The sequence below is a fragment of the Agelaius phoeniceus genome, chromosome 3 (genome assembly GCF_051311805.1).
Source record: "Agelaius phoeniceus isolate bAgePho1 chromosome 3, bAgePho1.hap1, whole genome shotgun sequence".
Taxonomy (NCBI): Eukaryota; Metazoa; Chordata; class Aves; order Passeriformes; family Icteridae; genus Agelaius; species Agelaius phoeniceus.
In genome coordinates this window covers 67,690,541-67,718,359 of record NC_135267.1, presented here as the reverse complement: position 1 = coordinate 67,718,359, position 27,819 = coordinate 67,690,541, and the positions used below count along the sequence as shown (strand labels likewise).

At 40.7% G+C, this 27,819-nt stretch overlaps 1 protein-coding gene across 8 annotated transcripts in view; it reads right to left on the bottom strand.

The window, feature by feature from the left end:
- The window catches only part of STXBP5 (syntaxin binding protein 5), a 106,523-nt gene extending 79,525 nt beyond the window's left edge, over positions 1–26,998 (bottom strand). For 2 of the 8 annotated variants that reach the window (XM_054629244.2, XM_054629245.2), the window contains exons 1-2: positions 25,973–26,750; positions 24,059–24,156 (exon numbers count right to left, since the gene is read on the bottom strand). In XM_054629244.2, coding sequence (XP_054485219.1) covers positions 24,059–24,156; positions 25,973–26,125 — 251 coding nt within the window. In that variant the 5' untranslated portion in view covers positions 26,126–26,750. Of the gene's footprint in view, positions 1–24,058; positions 24,157–25,972; positions 26,821–26,882 lie in introns of those variants that run through there. The other 6 variants (XM_077175532.1, XM_077175533.1, XM_077175529.1 and 3 more) reach the window with 5 other exon arrangements.
- Between the last annotated feature and the right edge of the window lie 821 nt (positions 26,999–27,819).

Below are 27,819 nucleotides of genomic sequence, written 5' to 3'. Positions count from 1 at the left end.
TTTATTTTACATTTTACAAACATAAGTTTTTTTACAAAGAAGCTGTCTGTATTCTAGTCACAGTTTATGGCTTAAAAAACAAAAAGAGTGGAGGGGGGTTGTCCCCATAAACAAGGCCTTCCTACACAAACTCACAATACTTTAAATGTAAAGTCGTTGCTTTTACATTAACTATGGATTGACTGCACAAATTGCCAGACTGAAAAAACCCACAAGAAATAAGATAAGTTTCAGAGCTGATTGCCTTTGGCCTTGCTCATGCATCTGCATTAATCTGAATTAATAATTATTTGCACAAGTAGACAAAAACTATTTTCAAATGTGAAATTCAAATGCTTACAGGAATTGAATTTTAAAACTTGTTTATCTTCACTGACACAGGTAGCTTTCTAATAAAAGATTTTCCAAGCCCCTCTCTGGAACAACATTTTCCAACATAATTAATGCAAACCTTGTTTGTAAACCCGGAGTTTATTTGGAATTAAGACTCTACAGCTACCTTGCTTCAAAATAAGAGGAATATGACCCAGAAAAACATAAGTCCATAGACTGCTCAAGTTACTTCTTCCTTCAATTTCTATTCCTCAGATGCTTTCTGCAAGCACTTCTGACGCTAATATTTCTGGAAGCACTGTTATAACTAGTCAGTAAAAATTTCAATATTAAGAATATTTCAGTGTTTCCTTAAACAAAAAATTCTTCCACATTTTCCAGGAATCAGTAAATATTCAGCACTGCGAGTAAGATTACACAAATTTTAAATATTCAGAGCAAAACTCTCTTCGACAAATTAGTGGAAACCTCACATCCAGATGTGAAAATAGTTTGGCCTCTTCTATAGTGCTTGCCATCATTAAAAAAAAAATAGTCCTTGCAGCTAGTCTTATTTAGTTCCTTTACTCAAGGATTATGTCATCTTCACTTTTTCACCTAGTAGCTAAAATTATTCTTCTCATCTCAAATTAATATCATCCTCCTAACCAGCATTAATCTTCTTTTCTAAAGCAATGCAAAGCCTCCCCGTTTTGCAGGGTATGCTGAATTGAAAAAGCACGTCACAAAGGCTGACTGCAGAAGGATAATATATGCCTGCTTCAGTACATGAAGCATTTCTCAACCACACAAAACAGGCAGCAGCCCAGGGAATGCAGTTTGCCCAAATCCGCTGCACTTGTGTATGTGTGCTTTAGGCAAGAGAGCTCACTGTACTAAGCAGTGATCAGCTACTACATCGTTGTTCCCAAAACAGGCAAATATTATAATGAATGATGACAAGATGAGCAAAGCATTTTAATTTTGTAGACAGGAAAAACTCTCTGTCAAAGACCTTGGGTAGCTCTAGAGGAAATACTCTGCTCTGAGCAGTTTTCTAATCAAAGACCCATCCCTGCTTCTTCAATTCAGAGCAGTTCATTCTACTATTTCTGCTTCATCCCCAATTCAAAATATTAAGGAATTGGATAAATTAATAGCTTCTGAACTGTAATATTGCCTCCATGTTCCCCACTACCATTTGGAAATTAACCCTAGAAAACACTAGCATTTCAGTGTCTTCACTGCGTATGTTTTGAGAAAACAAGAGACAACAGCTGCGCCTGAGACAAGAAAAAGAGAACATGCTCATGTCCTAGCATTAGTGCTCATTTTCATAACTGCTAGAAGTGCAGGTAATACACAAGGAAATCACAGCATGACCTTAATTTAATATCACAGAAGACTAAATTCACTTTAACATATGAGAAAAAGCAACATTTCCTAAAGGTATTTTTTCAAACAAGCTTCAGACCTAAGCTTACACTTCAAGCATTTCTTTTAGCGATATGCAAGTTTTCTCCTCAAAATACCCTTTTTTAAAGTTATTACTATTATTTATAGCTTAGCTACATAGTAGCAACTCAGTGCACATCTGCCCATAGAAATCACATTTTAAAGTAAAAATTAATTCCAGAATGCTTATGAAAGTCAGAGAAGACCAATTGGTTTGGTTTTTTTTAATTCTTTAGTTACTCTAAGTAGACCCATGGACTACTAGGGACAACTTCTTCACCTGTGGTTGATCCCTCTGACATACAAGACAGTCCAAAATCGGTAGCTATCAATTCAACCCTTAGCATAACGCAGTCACCAAAAAATCACAGAATTTAGATTTAAAAAGACCTCTAAGTTAATCAAGTCCAACCTTTGACCAATCACCACCCTATCAACTACAGTATAGAACTAAGTGCCATGTCCAGTCTTTTCCTGAACCATCCTCCAGGGATGGTGACTCCATCACATCCCTGGGAAGCCCATTCCAATGTTTAACCTTTTCCATGAGAGAATTTTTCCTGGTATCAAAACTAAACCTCTCCTGGCACATCTTGAGGCTATATTCTCTTGTCCTGTCATCAGTTGCCTGGGAGAAGAGGCTGACCCCCACCTGGCTACAGCCTCCTTCCAGGCAGTTGTAGACAATGGCAGGGTATCCTAGGTCCCTGGGCCTCCTTTTCTCCAGGCTAAACACTCCTAGCTCCCTCAGGTGCTCCTCATAGCACCTGGGGACAAGTCCTTCTCTGGACACGCTCCAGCACCTCAATTCCCTTCTTGCAGTGAGGGGCCCAGCACTTGAGGGGTGACTTCATCAGTGCTGGTACAGGGGGACAATCCCTGCCCTGGCCCTGCTGGCCACACTGCTGCTGATACAGGCCAGGGTGACATTGGCCTTCCTGGCCACCTGGGCACACACTGGCTGATGTTCAGTTGGCTGCCAAAAAGCACCCCCAGGTCCTTTTCCACTGGACAGCTTTCCAGTCACTTTTCCCCAAGCCTTCAGTGTTGCATGGGGCTGTTGTGATTGTAGTGCAAGCCCTGGCACTTGGTCTGGTTGAACCTCATAGCACAGGCCTCAGTACATCAATCCAGCCTGTCCAGATCCCGCTGCAGAGCCTTCCCACCCTCCACCAGATCAGCATTCTCGTGTAACTTAGTGTCATCTGTGAACTTACTGAGAGTGCACTCAATCCCCTCATCCAGATCATTAATAAAGGTATTAAACAGAGCTGGCCCCAACACTGAGCCCTGAGCACTTGTGACTGAACACCAACTGGATATGACACCACTCACCATCACCCTCTAGTCTGGCCATCCAGGTAGTTTTTAACCCAACAAAGAGTACACCTGTCCAACCCATGGGCAGCCAGTTTCTCCAGAAGAATGCTGTGGGAAACAGTCAAAGGCTTTATTAAAGCCCAGGCAGACACTTCCACAGCTTGCCCCTCATGCATGTCACCCAGTTGCCTGACCCGACTGGCTGGGCCTGACCCCTTGGCTCTCCTGTAAGTGCCACGTGATCACACTCAAGATAACCTGTTCCAGAACCTTCCTGGACAGCTAGGTCAGGCTAACAGGCCTGTAGATCCCCAGATCCTTCTTCTGGCCCTTCTTGTGGAGGGATGCCACATTGGCCAACCTCCAGTTGACCTTCCTGGGTAGCCAGGACTGATGATAAATGACAGAGAGCAGCTGTGTGAGCTCTTCCACCAGCTTCCAGTCCCATAGACTTATGAGTGCCTAAAAGGCTCAGCAGGTCACTAGCTACTTCATCCTGGATTACAGGGGGTCTATTCTGCTTCCTGTCCCTGCCTTTCAGCTCAGGAAGCTGGTTATCCTGAGGTATACACACACATTTATAATTCTAAATTATTTTCCAAACTATCACCACACAGATATTGGCATCTTTACTTATTACACTGTGATAAAAAGTCTTGATAATACAGAAAAGACAGACCAGTTATCAGATTTGCTACTGTTAACAATAGCTCACGAGTATTAAGACAAATCTGAAAAAATTGCTGCTTTTAATATTCATTCCTAGATACTTCTCAAAACTATAGCTGTAACACGTACCAGTACTTAAACATTTGAAAATTTTGACAAAAAAGATCATTGGCTAGAGAAAGACACAAACCACTGATTTGAATTGTATACAAAACACTAAAATCAGCAGATTACTCAATGTATTCTTACGTATAGCACTCTAGGAGTGCATGATATACCTGCTTATTTTACTACAGTAATGTATGTGTAGCAGTTTTCCACTTAATCAGACTCTGAATAATTTTAAGAAATAAAAATACACTGCTGTATCTCATCAAATCTAATGATTACTATTACTCTATTACTTTCACATACATAATCTACAGCCATCTCAAAGAACAATCTGTCAAAACACAGTTATTTAGCAAGAGAGATTTATTCAAAAAGTCAGAAAGTACTACAGTCAAATACTGTCTAGAAAATACACTTTGACCTTTCAGATCCATGTACTACCGAACAAGATAACATATAATTTGTCCTATTGTGAGGGCAATAACAGGTACAACATTTAAAAAATGGATGTTAGATCCACTTACAAATATCATAGTAGTTTAACAGGGTATAGCAAACTACTACTGCTGTTTGCTATTGCAGCTTTAGAACTTCCAGTGAAGTGGTGACTAAACAACTGGCTGGAAGTTGAAGTTCTCAATTTCCAAATCAGCTACCAATAATGTTCATTCCTACATAAGTACAGATCATCTTCCTTAAGTATTCACTTTGTTTATAGAACAATGCTCAGCTCCTTCAAACACCAGAAGCTGAATGATTCCATGTTAGCTTGCAAAGAAAACAATCTCATACTGACAGAGTAGAAAGGAGCTCTGTTTTGAAAAATACCGAAGTCTATAGATCTCAGCTAAAGTTTATTAAGTGGTTTTTGTATAAAGGTAGTTGTAACAATTTTAAAGCACAAACCCACCCTTTTTTGCCTCAATTTGCATGAGGTTTTTATTTTAAAAATAAACAATGCCTGAACTAGTTTCCATGTAAAATGATAAGGAATAGATAGGGAGCAGTAGCTACAGTCCGCTTTCTTAACAACAACAGACAGGGGTCAAAGCACTTCTTAAACGTCAAAGTTGTTTACATAAATGTGCACAAATACATTTCCCAAGCAGCTATAAAAAGTGCCAGCAAATTTTCTGTAAAGGCTGTATTTGGTAGAGTTTTCTCAGAGCTGCCAGTGAGAGGCAATCCTTCATTGGAACAAGATGTAATCGAGCAGTACAAATGCAAACAGGATTAAAAAGCTCCAAAAAAACATGATTTAAAATTAAACAAGAAACAAGATTGGTTTTAATGATAAGTTTCTATATGCACAATTCACAGATGGCAAAGTATGCTATTAAATGAAGAGGTAAAAACATCAATTTAGACCAAAAAAAGAAAAAAACTAAAAAGGCTACAGGCTTTCCTTGATTTTACTCACTTTGCTTTCTGACACAGGTTGTACTCCTTTAGTGTAAGACCTCTATTTCAGCACTAACGACACTAAGATGACTAATCCAGTATTTTTTCTGGGTGGGATGGAAGAGAAGGAGAACAGCAGAACACAAGGGTAGGAGACACTTAAAAATACTGGTTTCTACAACTACACAACTACAGTGAAATGGGTGGTAACTGCTAATTCAGTAAAGTTTTTCCAAAGGTTGCATATGTAAGCATAATAATGGAAATAATGACATATCTTTGAAGAACTTCATCAAAATTCAGAGATAAAACATTTTTTTTCCATTGCATGCTTCCAAGACCTGCTCACCTGTTACCCATTTAATCCAGTTTAGTTTCAAGTCGAATTTCAACATGTTATTACATATTATATCCCAATATTAATAATTAACCAGGATTTTCCTCTTCACATGCATAGCTTCTTGGCCAAGAATAAAGGCAGGGGCATTCTATGCTCCTAGAACTGAGGTATATTTGGAATAAGAATGATGTCTCTTGTCAGAGTCCAGATATTTTGTACAAACATTGCCAAGAGCAGCATTAACAAGTGTAATGTTCTAGAACTAGATGCTAAGTGAATTACATACTTATTTAATTTAGCTTATGAAAACATAAATAACCTTGGACATTATCTAATAAAAGGACAATTTAACATTCTCAAAGAACATAGCCAAACCTTGCCCAATCAACTATTGTCTGTCATCACCTATTTCTGACTGTAAAGCATTTTGCTAGGTCCAGAAATCTCTTCATTCATACAGCATGATCTTGAATAGCTCCCTTAACTCTTGTCTGACAGGCAAAGTCTCTTCAGTTATTTCTAAATCACCAATCACTGGATAGAAGGGACAGAAGACCAACCACAATCACCAGTTATTCCATCTCAACTTTGTTCACACACAAGCCCATTCTCTAATCCCCTCCCCACAAACTTCATAGCAGTGAGTGTAGTCTCCTGAGCCAATTTTACCTGTACCTCATTAACCCTTTACACCATTAAGGGTCATTTAGAATCAGACCACAGGTACTGTTATCACTCTTCATGCAGCTGCTTTTACTCACTTGCTTTGATAAAGGCAGCAGAAAAAGCAGGGGACCTAGGCATAGGAAGAGGTCTTAAAGAAGATCTCAAATTAGAAGTTGGTCACATCTATCAATTTCTCCCCCAGACTTTGCTGTAGTTTCTCTCTCAGTACTGATATCAGCTCCTTCCTTTGGACACAGTCCTTTAACACTCAACTTGGGGATGAGGTTTAATCTACCCTTCTACTTCCCACACCACTTTGCATTGTATTAATGATGGAAAAAATTTCTTCCAAACATGCTTCTGAAGAAAGTTTAATCACTGGAAGTTTTATCAATACAGTGACACAGGTATACCATGTTTCTGCTAACACAGCTTTTTGAAGTAGTTACCAGCAAAGTCATTTGTTGAAGCACTAAGCAGGTCAAGGATTAGAAATACCAACACTTCCCATGGCATAGGCAAGTTGGAGAAACCAAGATCCCAAATCCAGGTGGCAGATACAAGTTTACCTCTTCTGTCTGTACCAAATTGATATGACAATCTGTTCCCAGACTCATAGCAGTCTTTCAGCTATGAGTCTGGGGACAGACACGCTGAAAGACCTCCCAAATACCCCACATGATGTTCACAGGCACAGCTTCACAAAAAAGCTGCTATTGCTTTTTAAGTATTGCAGCTAGCAGTCTCTAAATCCTAGTAATTCAAATGTAATGAAATAAATGGGTTTTGGGACAAAATTTCCCTCGTCTGCTCAAAGCAGTAGAGACTTCTTAAGCAGTCTCATTCAAAATGACACCAAAAAATTGTTAAAATCAGCCTCAAGTGTGAGCAATCACAGCCATCCTTTAACTGCTACTTTAAGTATTTTGTAATTCTAAGACAGTGCTTTTCACTTTATCTTAGCTTAAGCCTCCTCAGGTTCCACTTCAGCACAATTTTTAGTTTTGAATATCACCAAAGGACTGAGAAACTTGCTATTTCACTGCTATCAAAACAGTAGTGACCATTTTATAGGTTTGCTCAAAATTACCACCACAAATGAAAACCAAGGTACAATTCCAAAAATTCAGTAGATGGCACTATTCCACAAAAATCAAGAGAGGAAACTACGTCCTTGCATAAACAAGGGGTACCATGGAGCTCAAACTCTTATTTTAAATATGCAAAAAACAATGCTCCCTCATTAGAGTGCCTTGCATTTTTTCATGTGTTTCATAGAACATGGAAAAATACATGCCAAAACATTAAAATAAATCATTGTTTTGTGGAAATAGTTGTAATTTTACTTAGCTATTTTGATGAGACATTTCCTTTATTATACAGAGCTCCACACCACAAAAATGGCTGCATACCAGTGTTGCAAAAACTAATATTTTTATGGTTTGTATTTACCAGAAATCCAATTTGACAAATAATATTAAAAGGTTGACATTGTCTCTAGAAGTTGCTTATGCAACCTTAATTCACATCTCCTCAAATCCATGATGGTAATTTATTTTTAAAATTTAATGCACTAGCTCAAGGTCAATTGTAAATGTTTTGCATTATTGAGCCTGATTCTTTTAGGTGTCAAAAAGATAACTGGTCACTAACAAAACTTAAATTGGCAGATTTCAAAAATTGGCATTACAACATGTGTCTTCCATATGATTAAGTTGTAAAGTGCAGCCCTAAAGATAACCCTACCCATTCCATCTTAACTCATAAAATTTGTTGCAGGTGCCAAATTAGATCCTGTAGTTTGCCTCTTTCTCAGTGTACTTGAGGACTTCAGATGGGTCCTTTTCTTAGCCCCAAGAAATGCACCACTGGGCAGTGCTCAGGAGTTCCCACAGGAGTACAAATACAGAGCTACTGTTTTGCACAAGCTGTGAGTTTCAGAAACCCAAGGGTTTTTCTTAGTGCTGGGAAGTGGATAATTCAAACAGCGTTATGGGATTTCCAAGAACCCAAGGCCCAGTTTAAGACTACAACAAGATGGAAAACAGAAAAACAGATTATCAACAGATTAAGCACAGTCCAAGGTACTTCTCCTGTACATCTTTCTTGCAGTTTTTCCTAGTAGGTGCTTTAACTACAAGATGGAGGAAGGTATTACCTTGCAACTGTAGCCTCAGTGATTTTTTTTCTGAGACTTTAGAGAATCTCCCCATCTCTTATTCACTTTACTCCAGTGCTTGTCAGATTCCAAGTGATGTCTGATACTTCAGGCAGTGCTTATCTGCCCTGCTATTACAAGAATGATTGGTTTACTAGTAGAACAAACAAATAATCTGAGTCTGAAGAGTTATTTCAATCAACTTTGACTGAAGGAAAAGAAATCTTCAGATAATACTTAATTTCATGAAAATATGAAGCTGAAAAGAGTGGAGAAAAGAAGATGGAAAGAGGGGGGAAAAGCCAGATTAGGCCCATATCCCATCCAAAGCATTACCTCAATGTCCTAAAATACAGGCTCTGTTCAGTCACAGGAAGCACTTCAAGAGTTACAACAGACATGTAATAGTACTACAAGATTGAGTCATACAGCAGCAAGTTTCACAGTGAAAATGTCTTTCCTCTAGATAAGAGTATCCAAAATTATAGATGTCCATATATTGCAATTCACTTCACATAACTGAAACCATTCCAGTTCCAAAGGAACTTAAAGAAGTGCCATATTGTTGCTTCAAGCCCCTCAAAGACACAGAGGGGCTACTGATGCTCCTCAGAACTTTTAAGTTTTTTCCACAATCCTGCACCTTAACAGAAATATCTAGCAATATTTCTGCATCATAAGACAGTCTTAATAAAAATACAAACACTGAAGATTTATAGGTAGATCTCTGATTGAAAAGGAGAAAGGAAAGGTTCAGGGATTTGGGTTTGTAAAGAAACTTGAGCATTTATGTACACTTCCTGCATAGTAAAGGAAAAGCTGCAGAAACAGTACAGCTTTTCCACAAAGCACTTCCATCTCCTTCACTACCACCCTGCTCACCAAATGCCAAGAGAACACATTCACATTTCCAATGTTCCTCTCACTTTTTTTTTACCATGGTAAAGAGATGGCAATGTAAAGAGCAAGTCTGCACAGAGATGTGCTAGAAGAAGAATACAGCCAGATTCCTCAAAATTATTGCTTACAAAGTGACTGTTGTTAAAGTACAAAACTAAGTTTCAACTCTTTTTTCAAGTAATTTGGGTCTCACTGGAATCTTCAGCAACATATTTGCACAAGAATCACTTACAAGAAAGTGAAATGGCTGCTGTTCATTTAAAATATAAAACATACCAATTATACATATTCCAAAAAAGTAACCTTGATGATCACCACTAGTGACAGTACTACCCCATACAGAAAATTTAAAATGAAAAAGAAAATCACTTTCTCTTTGAGGCAGACTATCACCACAGTCCAGAGCTTTACTGAGGTTTTAATGTATAGCCTGTAGTTACAGATGTCAAACAGACAGAGTTTCCTACCTTTTCTATGGAAGTTTCCAGCTGTGAAAAAGGGCACTTCAGAAATGCCATAACATGAAAATATCCAAGGGCTCAGACAAAAGAAAAGCACTGCCTGGAACAGGACTCTTCATCCAACCTCAAGATAGTTTCTAAGCACCAAATCCAGATCATTAAAATTAATGTGGCATTGTAGCCCCATCAATTCAGACCAGCTTTGAGTCAGAACCTCCATTTATGCAATGTAGTTCAGTGTTCAGTGTTTTGAGTGTCAGATAGCTTTTTCTACTCAGCAATAGAAAAAATTAAATTAATTCATTTTGGGAGTTCACTTCTATAATAACTTCCATCAAAAATCAGAGAGGAAAACATGTAGTTGTCAGCCAGCTACAACATCCTAGAAACTGTAAACTGAAACTGTAAACTGGAACATCTGAGCTAGTACATGTCAGACAAGTCACCTGTGGTGCTCCTCAAACATTCACTAGGAAAAAAAAAAAAACAAAAAAAAACCAAAAAACATGAGAGAAAACTACTGTTTCCAAGATTTCACTAGAAAAGTTTGAAGAGAATAAATAATACCTTTACAAGGTACTGTTTAAAGTTTACTTCTTCTTTTAAATGTCAGCATAGCAGATTGGCAATGAAACAGGAACAAATAATCCCATAGTATATTTACAGTGTCCAATAGCTCTGTGTGAATTAAAAAAAAAATTAAAAACAAAAAAATCAAAAGAGCATTAGACTTCCTGATGATAAAGAACTCCACCAGAAAAAAAAAAATTCAAGTCACATATGTATTTAGAGAAAAAGCTAAGGAACCTTTTCTAGCTAACTGCATGGAGATTTACTTTAGTTCTTTGAAGCGTTACAAATCTTAAAGTGTTTCACCTGCAAAGCATCTCTACTTCTTTTGCAACAAAGGACTGTAAAAGTTCCCAATGGATACATTAGGCACTGCAACCCAAAGTCTGAATACTACTCATTTTTCAGACACACACACTCTGTCTGCTCAACCAACACTCTAAACTTGGTGGGCCTGCAGAGAATTAGTAGTCTTCAAATTCACTGTCAGGTACAAGACTTCAGAGTCAGGATAAAAGCATTTCAATACCATCAAGCCTCACCCCTCCTCACAAACCACATCCATGCACAAACTCAATCCTCTCAAAGCAGAGAAGAGGAAAGAGTTAAATCATTCACCCCAGATCACCAGAGATGTAGGATAGTTACATTCCTAGAAACTATTCATGGACAAGGGCTACAATTAATTCTACCAGAAAAAGCACTATACTATAAAGAACACTTGAAAAACTAAGATAAGTATTTTTTAAGAATTCTTTTCTGACAAAAAGAAACCAGTCACATAGAGATGCTGAAAAATTTAAAGATAAGATTTTAAAGGAAAAGTAGAAATTATTTCTATTACCCAAAAATTTCTAATAAGAAAAAACAGCAACTATAAAAGAAACAATATAATCTCCTTGAATAAAAGTGAAGGAAAAAATATTAATAAGAGGCCTGTTGAAAAAATCCAGGATTAAACCTATTTTACTAAAAACCACTGTGACAGACTGATACATTCCAGTATTCCAGTCAAACATCAAGAAAATTAGTACACTGAATGGCATTTATTAGTAGTTATTAAAAAAAAAGACAGCCAGAGATCTAATACAAATAATAGCTGTGAGCAGCACTGAGCTAAGATACTTCAGACTACTAAATATGTTTAAAAGTTCTTGTTAGGAGCTGAAAATTACATATTTATAGCAGTTCAGTATCATTCATACAGAATTCACTTACACTGATCATCTTTACATATTGTCCATTAAAACACTAAGACAACGCTAACAAGTATGCACAACTGAGTTTAATTTCATCATACATGAACTTCTCCAAATTAACTACAGTTGTATAATTTACAGTTATTGTCTGTACTACAGCAAATAAAGGACAGGTAGTGAATTCTCTGGTATCCTGAAACTTTTAGGGTGGTATTTTTGTAGAATGAACTGTGTGGGAAAAGCTTTCAAACTATGCTTTTAAATACTTTACCTGAATTGCACTCAAAGCCTGCATAATTCAAGTTTGACATGAAATATGTTTTCAGAAATATTTTGCAAGAATAGTCTCTTTGTATGAGTCTTTCTACAGCAAGTGAGATTACACTTCTAGAAATGCCAGTCCATTACTCGGTACATGAAAATAGCAAGCATTAGCAGTATCTTCTTTGTGAAATTGGTTACAATTACTCTGGTTGCACACTGTGACCGCTTAGAAACGGCACAGAGTAGCATTTCTCCTTTAAAACTTACTCAAGGGCATTGTTTTCCTGAACTTGCCCAGCGCTGTATTCGCATTGCAACAGTAACTTCCGCTGCAGACAAAAAAGAGCTAAGGCAGAGAACATCCTCAGATGGCAGTGTGATCATCACGCTCCCGTCTGCACAACAGCTTCCTTCATAAACTCACCACTACACCACTTCAACAGTCTTGGCTTTTTACTTTTTAACATAGCATAGATACATTTTCATCAACTGTTCAGGCATCTCAATTTTTAGCTTCTGTAGCAAAGGCGTTTCCTTACTAACAAACCAGAAAAGCTAAGCAAGTGTGTTGCGTCCAAAAAATGATAACAATATGAAGTACTGAGTTGAAATTAAGACGTGCTTCTGGTCATATGCTATGATATAAAATTGCAGTTTCTAAATATTTTGAAATCAAACTTCACTGTCAGCATTATTTGATGTGCTCCTTCTCTCACTGAGAATTGCCAACATAAGGAACAGATCATCAAAAGCCAATAAAGTTTGCAATAAGTCAATAAGTAGCAAAAATGCCACTTCCTCCTTACCTTTTTTTTTTTTTTCTTAAATCCAGTACACCATTTATTTGATCTGGAAATTATTGGCAGAGCATTCATATGGAAAAAAAAAATCTTTTAAACTGCCAGAGTTCAAATGTCGTTTTTGTCCTTTGCTACTCAGGTAAGGAATAGGATTGTACAAGTTAACTCCAGCTGCTTCTCCTCTAAAATATGTATAAATCAAAATTCCCCCCCCCCTTTTTTTTTTTTTTTACTTACCCTTTGACTATTACCATAACTGAGACTATATTCACAATACTTCCATGGACCAAGTCTGTAAGAAAACAGGTATAGCTGTCATATCCTAGGCAGCCATATATATTGAGGGTAATTGAAAAAAAAAATGTGGACCTATACCTCTGTTTAGGTTTTTTTTAAAGATAGAGAAGCACAAAAGTTTAAGAAAATGGTAGCATTCTTTGTCAGTGGCTACTTGAACTCTATTTCCTTTGACAAACAGCCCTTATGAAAACATGGGGACATTACTAACAAGCAATTACTAACATTGCTTTTGACATGTAGGCTACCTGATCTCTCTCCATCCATGTTAGTAACTCACCAGGATTTTCAAAAAGGCTATATTTTCCACCTTATTATTTTAAAGAATGAGGGGATATACACCATGCCAGTTTGGGGGTTTTTTGTGATTTTCCTTTTTATCTGACATTTAGGGGTGGCTGTGGAGGTAATCTTACTGCATCAGTTTACTACACAGATTTGGAACATATATAAAAGGGAACACCAGGCAAGTTATTGTTTTGCAGCCCATTCTCCATATTAATAAACATCACTAAAGCTTAGTAACTGTACCTCTAGCATCAACATTACAAAGTCCAGTTAAGAATGTTTTTCAACTGTGAAGACGAACATCTGCTCTGTTTAACAAGGTAGTATGACTGGATAGAGCATATGCTAAAAAACTAAGGCATGCTAAAACTATTAATTGAACATTAAGTGATCACAAAAAAAATTAGTATTCCATCTTTTTCCCTAATGAGCAAGTTGGAAAATGCAAATAGGTCCATCTGCTGCTACTGACTAGGAATCATTGTTACTAGCTGGGAAAGAGGGAGGGCCTGTAGTAGAAACTGTTATCAAAAACATTGGACACCAGCTGGATTACCTCTTTAGTTGGCTACTCTTGAAGAGCTACATTTATCATTATTATGTGAACCAAAAATCTAATAAGGTTACTTGTACACATACAGAGTACAAGCCAAACAGCAGCTTCAAGAGGCTAAAAAATACAAACCCCTACTTAAATAATATGAATCACACAAAATAAAATAATAGCTCACTAAGCAGAAGTACAAACATATTGCTTCATTTGAATCCGCATCCTCTCTTTAATTCCCTGGCTTACAAAGTTCCAAAGTTAAACTCCTGTGGAGTTTACATGAGAATATAAAGCAGGAAATAACAATTAATTCTCGGAGAATCCATGAGAGACAGCTCAGAAAAGGGCGAGTTTGATCTATTGCCTTCTTGGTGGAGAACCTAGCCTCCACTCTCCACCAGCACTGCTTGAAAGAGCACTGTGTGGTTTGACAAGGACAGGCTAAAGACTTACGGTGAACTATTATTATGTCAATCCTAAAAGAAAATTAAGCTTCAGGTTTCCTAAATATAAATCAGGTTTTGTTACTATCTTTTTAAGTTGTTTATAAAACAAAATTCTAGACATTTAGCAAAACTGGCAAATATAGTAACCTTTAATTACTACTATCAAGCTGTAAACTTCTCTCTGTACAACAGCAATCAAATAATTGATTTGGAAAACTGCAACAATTTGGACTGCCCTTTTTCAAGTATTACAAAATCTGCATCATTATTATTACAAAAACTTCTGGGTTTATGTTTTGAAGAAGCCATCTGGACACAATCCTGATTCATGTAATCTAGCAGGGTCTGTTTGAGCAGGGGGGGATGCATTAGGTAACTGAAAAATAAAAAATAAAAAAATCTCAAAACTCTCAAGTAAAAATCTGTAAGATTAGAACTACTTAATCTTAGGATTAATAATACTAAGACTATGGATGGAAGACTATGCATGACCTACTCCTGATACTCAAAAAAAATTTTTACTAATACAGTATTAAAAATCAATCTCAATTCAGCAATTGATAGAGTTGCCTCAATACAAGCACCATCAATAACTACATTTTTTGTTTAAGCAAAGCTTAGGGATTCAAAATACACTGAATCATTGCAAAAAAGTAATATAAAGTGAATAAGTTAAAATAAGTAGTACAAAGACCAAGGATGTCATCCAGTTGTGCAGACCTTGACACAAAGCCAGTTTTAGAATTTCTTAAAAGGAGAGATTTTTAAGTGGAAGACAAAATGGTTCTTGTTTGCCTCAGTCTTAAACTGAACATCATTGTTCCAGAACTCAACAGAGTTGAACTCAACAGCCACAGAAAAAGTAAATTCATAAAGGCATTGTAAAAATCACAAGGAATCAGGATTCTGTATGAGTCCCCAGAGGCTGAGAGAGCTGCTACATATTTTAGAAATTTACTAAATAAGGCATTATACCACTCTACCAGTCCTCTCTTCTGAAATATTTCTGTTTCAGCTGTTTCCAAGACCTTCATTATTTTAATGTGTCTAAATTCAGTGATACGGAGATTTAAATTATGTCTTTAGATCTTCACCTGTATTTGCACTGAAAGTCAACAGTGGTGGTAACTTAGAGTGCTTCCTTTGATAAACACGTAAGCTGTAAAATTACCAAGTGCCTATGATAGAAGCATTGACATGAATGGGGTCACTGAGTTATCAGGAATTCTAAGAGGCTACACTTGACTGGCATTAAGTACCAATTACAATACCACAACTGAAACTTACGGGTCAGCAAAACAAGGGAACTCCAAAAGCTGCTGGCAGAGAGCACACAGGCAGTGGGTAAGCAATGCAGTTTTGCCTCAAAAGTAACACAGGCCTATTCCTCAGGCTGGCTACAAATTACAAATTACTACATGTTAGAGAACTGCATCTCTGGGAAAGCAGAGTCTTGTCTACTTAACGAGATGAACTTTGCAGGATCAAGGACCACAATTTTTCAAAAAAGAAACAATGATAAGTTTGATGGTGCAGTTTAAGATAGGCACATTGAGAACAGGAAGAGGAAGAGGGAAGACCCAACAGATTAAAGATCTACCACAGTATTAACTCTCTCAAAACTGTTAGGTACTCCAATATTTTTCAAAATGTAAAACCACTACCAGATAGCTAAGATCAAGGGCAAAGTGAACTGTTCCCAAAAATCCATGTCCTGCAGTTCTGTTTATCTTCATATTGAATGTAATAATTTGCAGGTTTTATTCTTTTTCTCACTGAGTTTCTACATAGATAAGCCAACTTAGTCACCTTAAATTTATTGTGTAAGAACACTTTGCCTTTTGAAACCTTTGTACAACAAAAGGACCTGGACAATTAGAAGTCTAATGCAGTTGCAAAATTTCTGTCAAACAAAGTTTCGTTAGCAAGGGTTTGCAACCTTGATTTGTGCCTTCATGCTTTCTTTATCACATCTCAAATCTTAAGCTGCTTCTACTCTTCCAGATGTGACTTGACTAAAAGTGCTCCTGTCATCTCCTGCAGCAATAATGCTACTTCAGTTCTAGAAGCCATTGCACAGTGATCAAGAAAGAACAGATCTAGTAAAATGCCAAATTAAGATCTAAGTGAATTGAGCAGTGTATCACAAGTCTGAAAGCCTAAGCCTGGCTCCAGACATCCAATTTCCTCTTTAGTTTAGCCTAACCTCACCAGGTCACACAATCCATATACCACCTCAGTGTTTCACAAATAGCAAAGTGATACAAGGAAACAAACTATGCTAATGCTACAGTAACCTGCAGCCTTACAAACTTTGCTTGATGTCCAAATATTTCTTTCCCCATGTTCACCATGACCCAGCAAGTTTGAAGCTCCAAGGCTATATCCATTAAGTTTCTGCTCTGTCAGAAAAATACCTAGAGGGAAGTTTTCATCATAAATTTTTTAAGATTTATGAGTTTTAATACAGTTATACTTCAAGTATTCTTGAGCAAAAGGAATTACTACTAGAAGTTGCATTAGTAGAATCAAAGTATATGTAATAATGCTCCCAGTGAAAGACCTGCTGCTTCCCCACAGCCACAGTTGCTACAGCATGGCCTTACTGACAGTCCCTTCAGGAATAAACCTGCTCTGTCATGGCTTTACCCATGGCTGCAGTCCTTCCAGGGGAGTACCTGCTCTCATGTGGGATTATCCATGGCCAAACACTTTCAGGTGCTCCAGCATGGACTTATCCACAGGCACTGATGTGTCAGTATCCACCTGCTGCAGCACAGCCTTATCCCTGGGCCTCCATCCCTTCAGGCTGCTGCATTGCCACAGCCACTTCCAGGTTGTCCTGACTGACACAGATCCAGCTCCTCCCACGTGGAGCCATCCATGGGTCCCTTGGAGTGCAGTTCCCAGCACAGTCCCAGCCAGCCCAGGCCAGCAGGACAGACACACAGCGAGTCCCTGGGCACTGCCAGCCCGGCACATCGCTGCTGCCGCTGTTATCACAGCGCTCCCAGGCACAGCACAGCCAGCTGATAAAGCAGCACAGCAGCAGGGAGAGCAAAAACCAGCCACTAATGAACCCTGGACTCTCATGTACAGTCAGGCAAGCAAGGCTCCTGACAAGCACCTGCCAATTAATAGCTAATCAGCAATTACAGCTATACATTCAATCTAGCACATTGCAGTCAAATTTGTCATTATCTCAAATCCTTTGAGCTGCACATTGAGTGTCATAAAGGATTGTTGCAGTTTAACCCCATCTAGCAACTAGGCTCCACACAGACACTTGCTCACTGCCTCTGGTGAGATGGGGAAGAAAAATTGAAAAAGAGAGAAAATTCACAGTTTGAGATAAAGAATGTTTAATGGACAAAGCAAAACCCACCCTGCACGCAAGCAAGGCAAAACAAGGAATTCATTCACTGTTTCTTGTGGGTGGGCTGGAGCTGCCTCCAGGAAAGCAGGGCTCCCTCATGTGTAACACTGACTTGGGAAGACTAATGCCACCACTTCTAACACCCTTTCCCCCTTTTTCTTCCAGCTTTATATCCTGAGATTGACACCATATGGCATAGAATATCCCTTGGGTCAGCTGTCCTGAGCTGGGTCCCCTCCCAGCTACTTGTGCACGCCCAGGCTGCTCATTGGTAGGGTGGGGTGAGAGGCAGAAAAGGCCTTGGCTCTGTAAAAACCCTGCTCAGCAATAAGGAAAACATCCCCACATTATCACAACTGTTTACAGCAGAAATCCAAAACACAGCCTCATACCAGCTACTGTGAAGAAAACTAACTTTACTGCAGCCAAAACCAGCACACTAAGTTTCCCAACAAGTAAAACCACAGATTTAAAAACAACATCATCCTGTTTATTATAAAGAATTCAGGCAAAGCTTTCTCTGTGTAGGACCCAGTTGTTTTAATTCCATGCACTTTCAGGTGATACATGCCTCACCATGCCATTTTGGCCCTATTTCATTTCAGAATACCCAAGAGTAGCTGTTTTTCTTCATTAAGAGGATGGGAATTTTTCACTAAGATAACAATAGCCATTTGAACAAAGTGCTGGATGATATGACAAGAAATGCAGTAGTGTTAAAAGAAACAGAAATGTGACAAGATTAACATATGGTTTGAGCAAAGTAGTTTTCTTGTTTGAACTACTCTGTGTGAACTGAGTGGCAAGGTAGACAATAAACATTTTTGTAATAATAAATAATCAGTGTGTCTCTGACATGACACTACTGCAATATTTTTAATAGCTTTACAAAGTACTCTTCCCAAAACAGGCATATTTATTCAAAGTCCAGAACACCAGTGACAAGGGCTGAGACCATTTTCTTCAGTGTACAAATGCCAAAAGACCCTGACCATCACAAAAGAGTAGTTCAGTTCAAATTTGGTGTGTTCACAGAATCAACAGAATTACAGAGTAATTTAGGTCAGAAAGGATCACCCAGCTTCATCTGGTTCACTTGAAGATGTGCCAACATCAGTTGGATGCTCTGTTTCAAAAACTGAAATCTTTGCATACTCTAAACAACTCCAGCCACTGTCCTACTGCCAGTGTAGAGCTACTACAGAGAAGAGCAAGTACAGAACTACTTCAGTAAAAAATACCCAAAAACAAAAACCCCAACATACAAATATCTCACACTGATATTTCCATAAGGAACATAATCAGCCAGACTGCCTTGAAAAGTCTGAATGATCCAAAGGAGAAATAATTTTAATGGCTATAATCACATCACAACTTGGAAATGCTATTTTGTTAGAGCTTCAGAGAATTCACCAAATTGCTTGAATTTAGTAGTATATATCTACAGCAAAGCTATCCAGATGCTGCAACAAGCACTTAATCAGGAACTGACTGCATAGAACCACATACCCAGGGTTTTGAGCCATTTTGATTAAAAAAAAAAAAAAGTGAGTTCTCAAAAGGGCTGGAGAATGCAAATCATAGAAAACAAGCTTTATACACCCCAAACACATAAAAACTTCAGCCATTTGCTTGCATAAGTCATCTTTTAGTGCTGAAAAGACTGTGGGGAAATTAACAGATACTGACATTCAGGACAATTGGAATCTTCAGGTTTTTAATGATGGAATGATGAACAATCTAATTTTTCTCCTTCCTGTGAACTTGGTTTGCAAAAGGAAAAAAAAAAGCCAAATTTTAATTAAATAACCTATTCTGCTTGGGCATAAAGAGTCAGAAGCACAATTTGGTCTGTGTGGAAGGTACAACACTTACTCTTACAGGTATTCCCTTAATTTTCAATTATTTCTAGTGAAAATCATCTTCCTTTCTAGAACTCTCTCTATCAAGAGAGGCTGAACTTCATGCTACAAATGCATATTTTTAAGGCACAAAACACCAGCAGATATTGTATTTATGTTGGGAGATTATCACAAAACATCTAATTTGATATACTGTCCTAGTTTTGCTATAGAAAAATTAATGTGCAGAAAAATGAAGAAACTTGTTTAAGATGGAGCAGTTTAACAGCAGGGACCAGGAGAATTCCTTCAATATTTCTGCTTTAGCTTTGAAGATTACTCTACCTTATAAAAGCAAATAAAAAAGCTCAGCTGACTATTATTATTAATTGTACAGGGCCCTGGACTTAAAATTTTTGAGGAAGCACCATCTTCAAGGCAAAAAAAAATCCTGAAAAAGCTCATTACATCTTTCTCTAGCCTCTTCAGAGTTTACACACCCCCCTGTTCAGATCACATTAGACTTCTAGAGGGCCCTCTAAATAGAAGAGCAAAAGCAATGAAGAGCACAGGAGCAGGGCTGTGTGCTCCTGTGGTGCTGAGCACTGTCAGGACGTCATAGGGTAAAGTCTAACTGATTATGCCAAGTTAAACCTTGAGTAGATAAACTGAACTCTAGCTCATTAGAAGGTTTTGATACCTGCTGGGAAAACAAAGCACAGCCAATTATGCACAAAACTTTCTTAAGACCAAGGATTGCATGTCCTACTGTAATGGTTCAGATGTGCACAGAAAAGAAGCAAAGCACAGATGAATTTTTAACTACTTGATATCTCACATGTTGTGACAGGGGATCAAGAGGTGAAAGCCACCCTGGTAACAGCAGCTAAACCCCTCCAAGTATGGAGAAAACCAAAGATGCTGACCTGCAGTGACAAAAGAGGCCACCAGCAGCTTACACTGACCAGTTGAAATCAATAGTGAGCACAAGTGTTCCCTGTGGGGATCACATCCACAAAAATCCAGCACAGAGGAGAGGGAGCCTCAGGCAGAATTGCCACACAGGAAGCAGGCCACCAGCCAAGACTCACACCTCTCAAACAGCTGGAACAAGTATCCTCCAGCCACAGCACAAACTCAGAGGAACAACTGGACCAGCATGTCCAGGTGAGTGCCACTACTTGTGAGGAATCATTTGTCACTCAGCACAGTGCTTCTGCCCATGTGTCTACCTCATCCCTCAATTTCCCTTGCAACAGAGAAAACAGAATCCAACAGCTTAACTGTTTTTACGGATCCTAGTGCCAGGAAGAGGGTCACATCAGGCTGCTCAAGGTTTCTGCTCTACTAAGCTACTCACTTTGTAACTTTTCCTTATACACAGTAAACCAAGCTGCTGTTCATAGGTGAGAACAGAACAGAACTTTTGTTATTAATAGCTAAAACTGTTCTTTTTGGGGTGGGGAAATACTTCTCTAATTAAGGATCTGTCTGCCTCCAAACATCTTTGTTTTAAATCTCCTAGCTAAATAAGAGTTAGAAATGTTTCTTAGTAACTAATCAAGTTTTTTTAAATGAATGCAAGGGATATACTGCTCAAGTTAAACCAGTGAATAATCCCAAACTAACTTTCATGACTCATAAGGTTAAAGTTTTACACTAAAAGCAGTCTCTTCCTAGTATTTTTATGGACTTAAAACTGCAGGATCTACAACCAACTGCCGCTTATGGGCATAGAATGGCAAAGTTGCCCCTCTGGCATACTATGTTACCAACTACACCCATCCAGCCTAGAGGCAAAAAATATTAACAGAGTAGCAACTCTACTTCTAATGCCATTAGTGCAACATGACTCTCAAAATTTAGGCACTTTCATTTTTACAATTTGTGGATTTATAGAATTCAATACAGTGTTGATGTTCAGTATATTTATCCATTAAGATAAAGAAAGACAACGTCATTTAACTGGCAATATACTTGTAACCACAGATTTTGGCTTTTCAGAAAAAGCTTCAGTTCTATTTTTACAAATAATTTTAACAGTACTGCAAACATTTAGTACTTGGGTATAAGAAGTCACTCTGTTCTTCCAGTAGTGGTTACAGAGGCCTCATAAAGAAGAATAAGATAAGAGTGTGATTTAGAAAACTCCTCACATTAACCTGTTCTGAACAATACTGGTTCAGAATTTAATATACCCAATTTGAAGACTGATAAAATACAGAGAACCTCTGTAAAGAGTCTGATAAATAGTCCAAAGACAAATCAGGACTGTGACATTATTTTCCTCACATATTAATGAAATCTCAAACAGGTTCTTGCTCCTTGATTTAAGAATATTTTGCTTTTAATACCCTTTCCCAAAAAAACCCTAAACTTGTTTCCCCATTCCTCAGATTACTTGTAAAGGAAAGCGTAAAAAGATGTACCTGTACTTGAAGACACAAGGAAAACACTAATACCCACCTCCCATTTGCTAGTAGGCAATGAAAGAAACATTATCATTCCTTTACTTCTATTCTCCCACAACATGAACACAGAAGAAAATTAGGATTGACTTCCATTGCACTTTTATGATTTTTCAATGAATAATACTTTACTGACACTCAGTCTTTCTAGTCCACACTTCATTTCAATTAAAAACACTTTTGCAGTAATCCAATACAACACACTTTTGCAGCTTTAAAGAGTAAGTGGATCCCACTTTAATGAACCCTTGCACATAATTTATTATTCATAAAAACCTTAGCAGCAAAGCATCCTGAGGGTTGGCTCTTATCTTTGAGCAATAGAATGAAATAAGCACTTCTTGCAAGCATCACTCTGACCCATTCTTCTCAAACCAGCAGAAAGCAAGAGGCTGTTTTTACATTGGGAATATGTCTGAGTCTATTCCTTCTGCCTGCATTCCTCCATCACAATGAGGAGGTAATCACAGGAGATGCAAATCCTGCACTGCTGTCTGGTTACAGGGCTACTCTGTCAGCTGAGGGCTTTTAACCAGCTCCTCCAAGAATCAAGGGCTGTATCAAAGTACTAAGAATCATATTCATCTTCATCAAGTTAGAGGAGCACTAACATTTCAGCCTCTGCATGAAACTTCTTCCCTTCCTTTAGAAAACACATTTTCTGTAATTTTCTCACAGTAATGCTTTCTTCCCAAACAGTCTTGCAATACCTCTCTCAATTATTTAGAAAGCAATTCCTACTCCAAGAATTCATAGGTGTGTGTAGCCATGGATGAGTGCCCAGAAACAGGTTTTGTTGAGTCATCATTACCCAAACTGCAACATCATGTTGCCCAAAATTACAGGTGAGTAAGCTCTAAACAGGTACATTGTGATGTCTTCTTTGCCTCCAAACCAAGTTCTAACTTCAATGTCTCTTTTTGCTTTCTCATCTCTTCTACCAATATGAGAGTAATTAACACCACCCACACAGAGTTCACTCTTCATTTAAGTCAACTTTATAACCTCTTAAAAAAGAAAATTTATCAAATTAAGTGTAGTTTCAAATATGGCATTGAGAACATTGCATTATTACCCCTATTCCTCATGCTCTTGAGTTAAGAAATCTGTAGAGTTCATAATAGAAATGTGGTTTTTCAACTTTTAAAAGTCAACCCTCTTATGGCAATTAACCTTATAGACAGGGTAGTGATATACCAGAGAGAAACAGAAAGGCTACTTGGAGACTAATATAAACACCAAAGGAAATTATTAGATTTACCTACAATTTAAAGAGGATTAAGTCAATTTCTCTAGCAAGATGGCCTAAGCCTTCCCCATAATGTTTACAATTCAGTCAATTTCAGGACAACAAAGAATTCAATTCATTCTCTTATGCTAACAAGTAAAGGTTCTGACAACAGCAGTGTGGATTAAAGACTCTACAGGACACCTTCTTTTAAAAATAAAAGTTTAAACACATATGTTGTTACATGGCTTGGATAGTAGCATATGGCTGTGGTACCATATGGCTATAAACATATGGGTAGTTCACTTTTTAGTGAACAAAAAGAAGCAGGGTTACTAGTGCTTTACTTCACAAATTCATTCCACTTCTCCCTGTCACTTGGAAGCTTTTAGCAAGATACAATCCCTGTACCTTTTACTGCCCCCACTTGAATCCCTCATTTGGCAACACAGAAGTAGTAGCAGGTCACTAGAGTATTACAAAGTTTATCTTAAGCCCACCACCCCAAAAAAGCCCAACCAAAAACCCTACAAAAAAAAACCCCAACCAAATAAACACCACCTCACCAAGCAGCACAGAAGGTTTCAACCCCAGACGATAGAGCAGAACAACAAAACAGAGCTCAGCCCACGTCTCTCTTTAGGTTTGCAGTCAGCTGCTGTAAATTGTCAGCACATTAGTAACCCTCTACAAAATTTATCTATTACCTTGAGATAATGGCAACTGAGCAGCCGTACCTCACATGATTTACACAACTTAAACTGACACAAAGAACAACCAGAACAACTGAGCCACCCACCAACAGCAAAGAGAGCTTGCTGTTTTACTCCCCTCCTGCATACCTGGTTCCCACCAGACTTCTGAATGGCTCCAGCAGCTGAATCAAGACATCACCTGTGTGAGGTGCATTAAATCCACTTCAGAACCCAAAAGGATACAGCCTTAGTGCTCCAGTCTGAGTCCCAATGGCCAGTATTTTCTGAACCGGATCAAATGCCAAGGCTGAAGGTTGGTAGGGGAAACCGTGGCGTACAGTCTAACAAGTCAGAGCAGTGCAGTAACAATGGGCCAAGCAGGATACCAAAAACAAACAGAATCAAGACTATATGTTAGAGAAGAGGATTCAATGTTAATCACAATTCAAAAAGGAACTACAAAGCAATTTAATCACAGACTGAGAAAATCACCTGCCTTACATGAACCAGCCACAAAAGATTTTATAGTCATAATTACTCATTCATCTTTGAGCATCAAGAGACAGTCAGACTTTCTGAAACTTAATTTGAATCTTACATTTCTTCTGTATAAAGACTGTATCAACTCAGCATTTCATTTTCTCATCGACCTCATTCCCTGAGTAATCTTATTTTCAGCTCTAACAAAGACATTAAACTATTAAAATCTGAGATGTTCCTAGCAAGTTTGACAACAAAGCCAGACTTTTCCTCAGAACTATTATAAACTACTAGACTTGCTTTTCTGAGAATCACTTCAATTTCAATCCAACAGACCCAACATGACAGTGCAACCTCTCTCAGCTCAGTAAAGGAAAAAAAATAGCAACTTGAGCTTGACAGAATCAATCTCTCATCCTCTACTTCCCTCAAATAGAGGAAGCAGCCCCAGAATTGACCAAACAAAAAAATACTTCATTGAACAAAGTCAAACCCCCTCAGCCATGGGATTCTTTGTTAATATGGAGCTATTGGCACATTTAGTTTTTTTGGTAAGCCGAGACTAAGTTGGTAATTGACCAAGCAATAACTCCATTAAAAGTTCTCAGGCTGCAATTAATCAGAACTGAAAACATAATGCAAGTGTCACCTACTCTTACTTCCACTCTAAACGTACACATCCTAAGCCATACAAATGCCAGCTTTTCTATTTCTAAGGCTTTAGTTTAAAGCAGAGGTGTTTCATGACCTCATAAATGCACAGCAAGCTTCTGATGTACTCCTTGTACTTCACTGAAGTTGCAGGCATATCCCACAACTTTCTGTATTTCACAACTGAATAAAGTCTAACTGGCAACAGCTCTGCTCTTCTCCACATTCTTCATGACCAACTCCTGAAAGCAGCAGAAATGCCTGCAATACACAAAAAACCGAGGAGAGTCCACAAACAAGCTCATCCATGTCAAGTTAGGCCATGAGTGCACTGCAAAGATAAAAATGACTATTGATATTCTAATCAGCTTTTATTCCTCTTGATACAGCTGGTGGTTAATTCGCTGCATCATTTTCTGAACCGTGCAGACACAAACTGCAGTTATCCTATCACACACAAGCAAATAAATAAACGGGAACTTCATTTCTAGATAGGATTTGCAATAGCAGCATCACCAACTTGGCAACACACTGCAGTGAAACCACCACGACCACAAACATCGAAAGCCTTTTTCAGGCAAAAAGGAACAGGATAAATGATTTCCAAATAATGCAGAGGGACAGATAGCCTGTCCTTCGGGCCCATTAGCAGAGGCTTCCACTCAAACGCCGCGATAATCAGATCTGCACCACAGCTAAGTATCAATCCTTCCCCCATCCATCCAACTCTTTCTACGAAGCCCTAGTGAACACTGTCAGGATTACTCGCATGAAAGAGCCTAGACGACGACAAACCCCGAAACTCTCCAAGAAAGATGACTAAAGAAATCCAGCAAGACCTGTTCAGCTACACCCACCGCTTTCTTCCCGTCTTCGCCCCCGAAATAATCAATCCAAACAAGTAAACAGGAGCGGCGGGCAGGCTCGGCGAGGTCGGCACGGAGGAGCAAAGCCCGCAGCGCCCATCGCGGCGGCGCGCCCCCTTCCCCGGCCGCCCGCCGGCTCGGGGCTGCAGCATTCATTCACCTTGCAGAGCTGGAAGTGCTCGGACTGGAGCGTCTCCTGGATTTCGGTCTCTCGGTTCCCCGCCTGCTGCTGCTGCGCGGCGGACGACGCCGAGGCGACGGCAGAGACCGCCGTCAGGCCGTCCAGCACCTTCCTGATGTTAAATTTCCTCATGGTCCTCGGCGGCGGCGCTCCCGCTGCCCCGGCCTCGCCGCCGCCGCGCTGTCACGGCCGCGCCGCCCGCCCCGCAGGCGGCAGACGAGCCCCCGCCGTGGAGGGCGGTGCAGGGGCGGCCCGCGGCCGGGGGCGCCGCGCTCCTCCTCGTCCGCGGGGAGGGCGGCGAGGCGTCAGTCCGGCAGCGCAGGGGCGCTTCTCATCGGGGCCCGCGGGCTCGGAGACGGAGACTGGAGCCAAGCAAACAGGAGTCGGTCAGCCCACCGAGCGCCGCCACCGCCGGTCCCACGCTCGCCGCCCGCGGCCGCCCCGCGCCCTGCCCGCCGGGGAACGCGGCTCGCCCCGGGCCCAGCCGGCCCCGCCCCGGCCGCCCCTCCCGCCGCCGGTGCTGTGCGGGCTGCCTCGCCTCGCCTCTCCGCCCCGCGGAGCCTCCGCGCCCCCCGCACGGCCCCCTCACATCGCGGCGGCCGCCGCTGTCACCCGTCCGCGTGCGTGCGCGCGTGTGCGCGCGTGTGCCGGTGCCCTCCCGCCGCCGCAGCCTCTCCCCCCGCGGCTCGGCTCGGCTCGGCTCAGCACCCTCCGCCTCCTCCTCCTCCTCCTCAGAGCTGCGTGTGCCGCCAGCCAGTCACCAGCGGGGCTTCTCCCGGCTGCTGCCAGCGCCTGCCGCCGCCCGCCCCCACAACCATCCTCCTCCTCCTCCTCCTCCTCCTCCTGCCGCGGAGGGAGCCTCGCCCGCCTCTCGGTCGCTCCCCCTTGCCTGACAACGCGGAGCGCAGCGCCCCGGGGAGGAGGAGCAGCGGCGGCGGTACCGCGGCGCCCGGCCCGGTAGCGGCGGGGCGGCCGCTCATGCGCGCTGCGAGCGGCGGCGCCCGGATGTGGCGGAGCCGCTCCCCCCGCGCCGTGCGGGGGCCGGGGCGGCGTGCGGAGCGCGGTGGGGCGGCCGGGCCGAGCGCTGTGCTCCGGCAGGGCGGAGGCGGCGGCAGGTAACAGGTGGTGGCGGCCAGAGGCTGCCGCGGGCAGCGCTGACAGCGCCGTCCCTGCCGCCGGCGCGGCGCTGGAGGCGCTCGACGGCTGCGGCGGAGCCGGGCCCCGCGCGTGGCTTCCCGCGGGAGATCCCCCGCGGCTGCGCCCCGTCCCGGGCGGCGGGGCTGGTGCGGAGCCGGAGCCGGAGCCGTGCCGGCGGGTCCCGCGGCGGGGCCGTGCTGGGCAGAGGCGGCCGCCGGAGCCGGGACAGCGCGGAGCGGCGGCGGGGCTGCGGGCGAGCCCGGAGGAGGGGCGCGATCCCCCCGTACCGCTCACCCCGAGAGCCCTGCTGGCTCTGCGGGCCCGGCTCGGAGCGCTCGCTGTGCCGCTGGACAAATGCTGCGGCCGGGCCGCCCAACACCGCCCGGCGGAGTCACGGCCAGCTCTGCCATCGCAAGGCGGGCGCCGGGGTTACGAAGGTGCTTCCATTCATTTTTACGGCTGCAAAACCAATTTAAACAGGTGGTACAGAGCCAAACGTTTCGTTCTGATAGCCCCTGTTGTAGAGTATTCTGTATTTGCTTTTATTTTTCTTTTACTGCGAGCTTGCAGTTTGGGATAGTCAGTGGTCAGGCAGTAGATATTATTCCGTCTTAGTTATGTTTCTTTATTCATGAAGGTCATAATTATTTGTGACTCATTATTGAACTTCTTTTCAGCTAAAATTAATT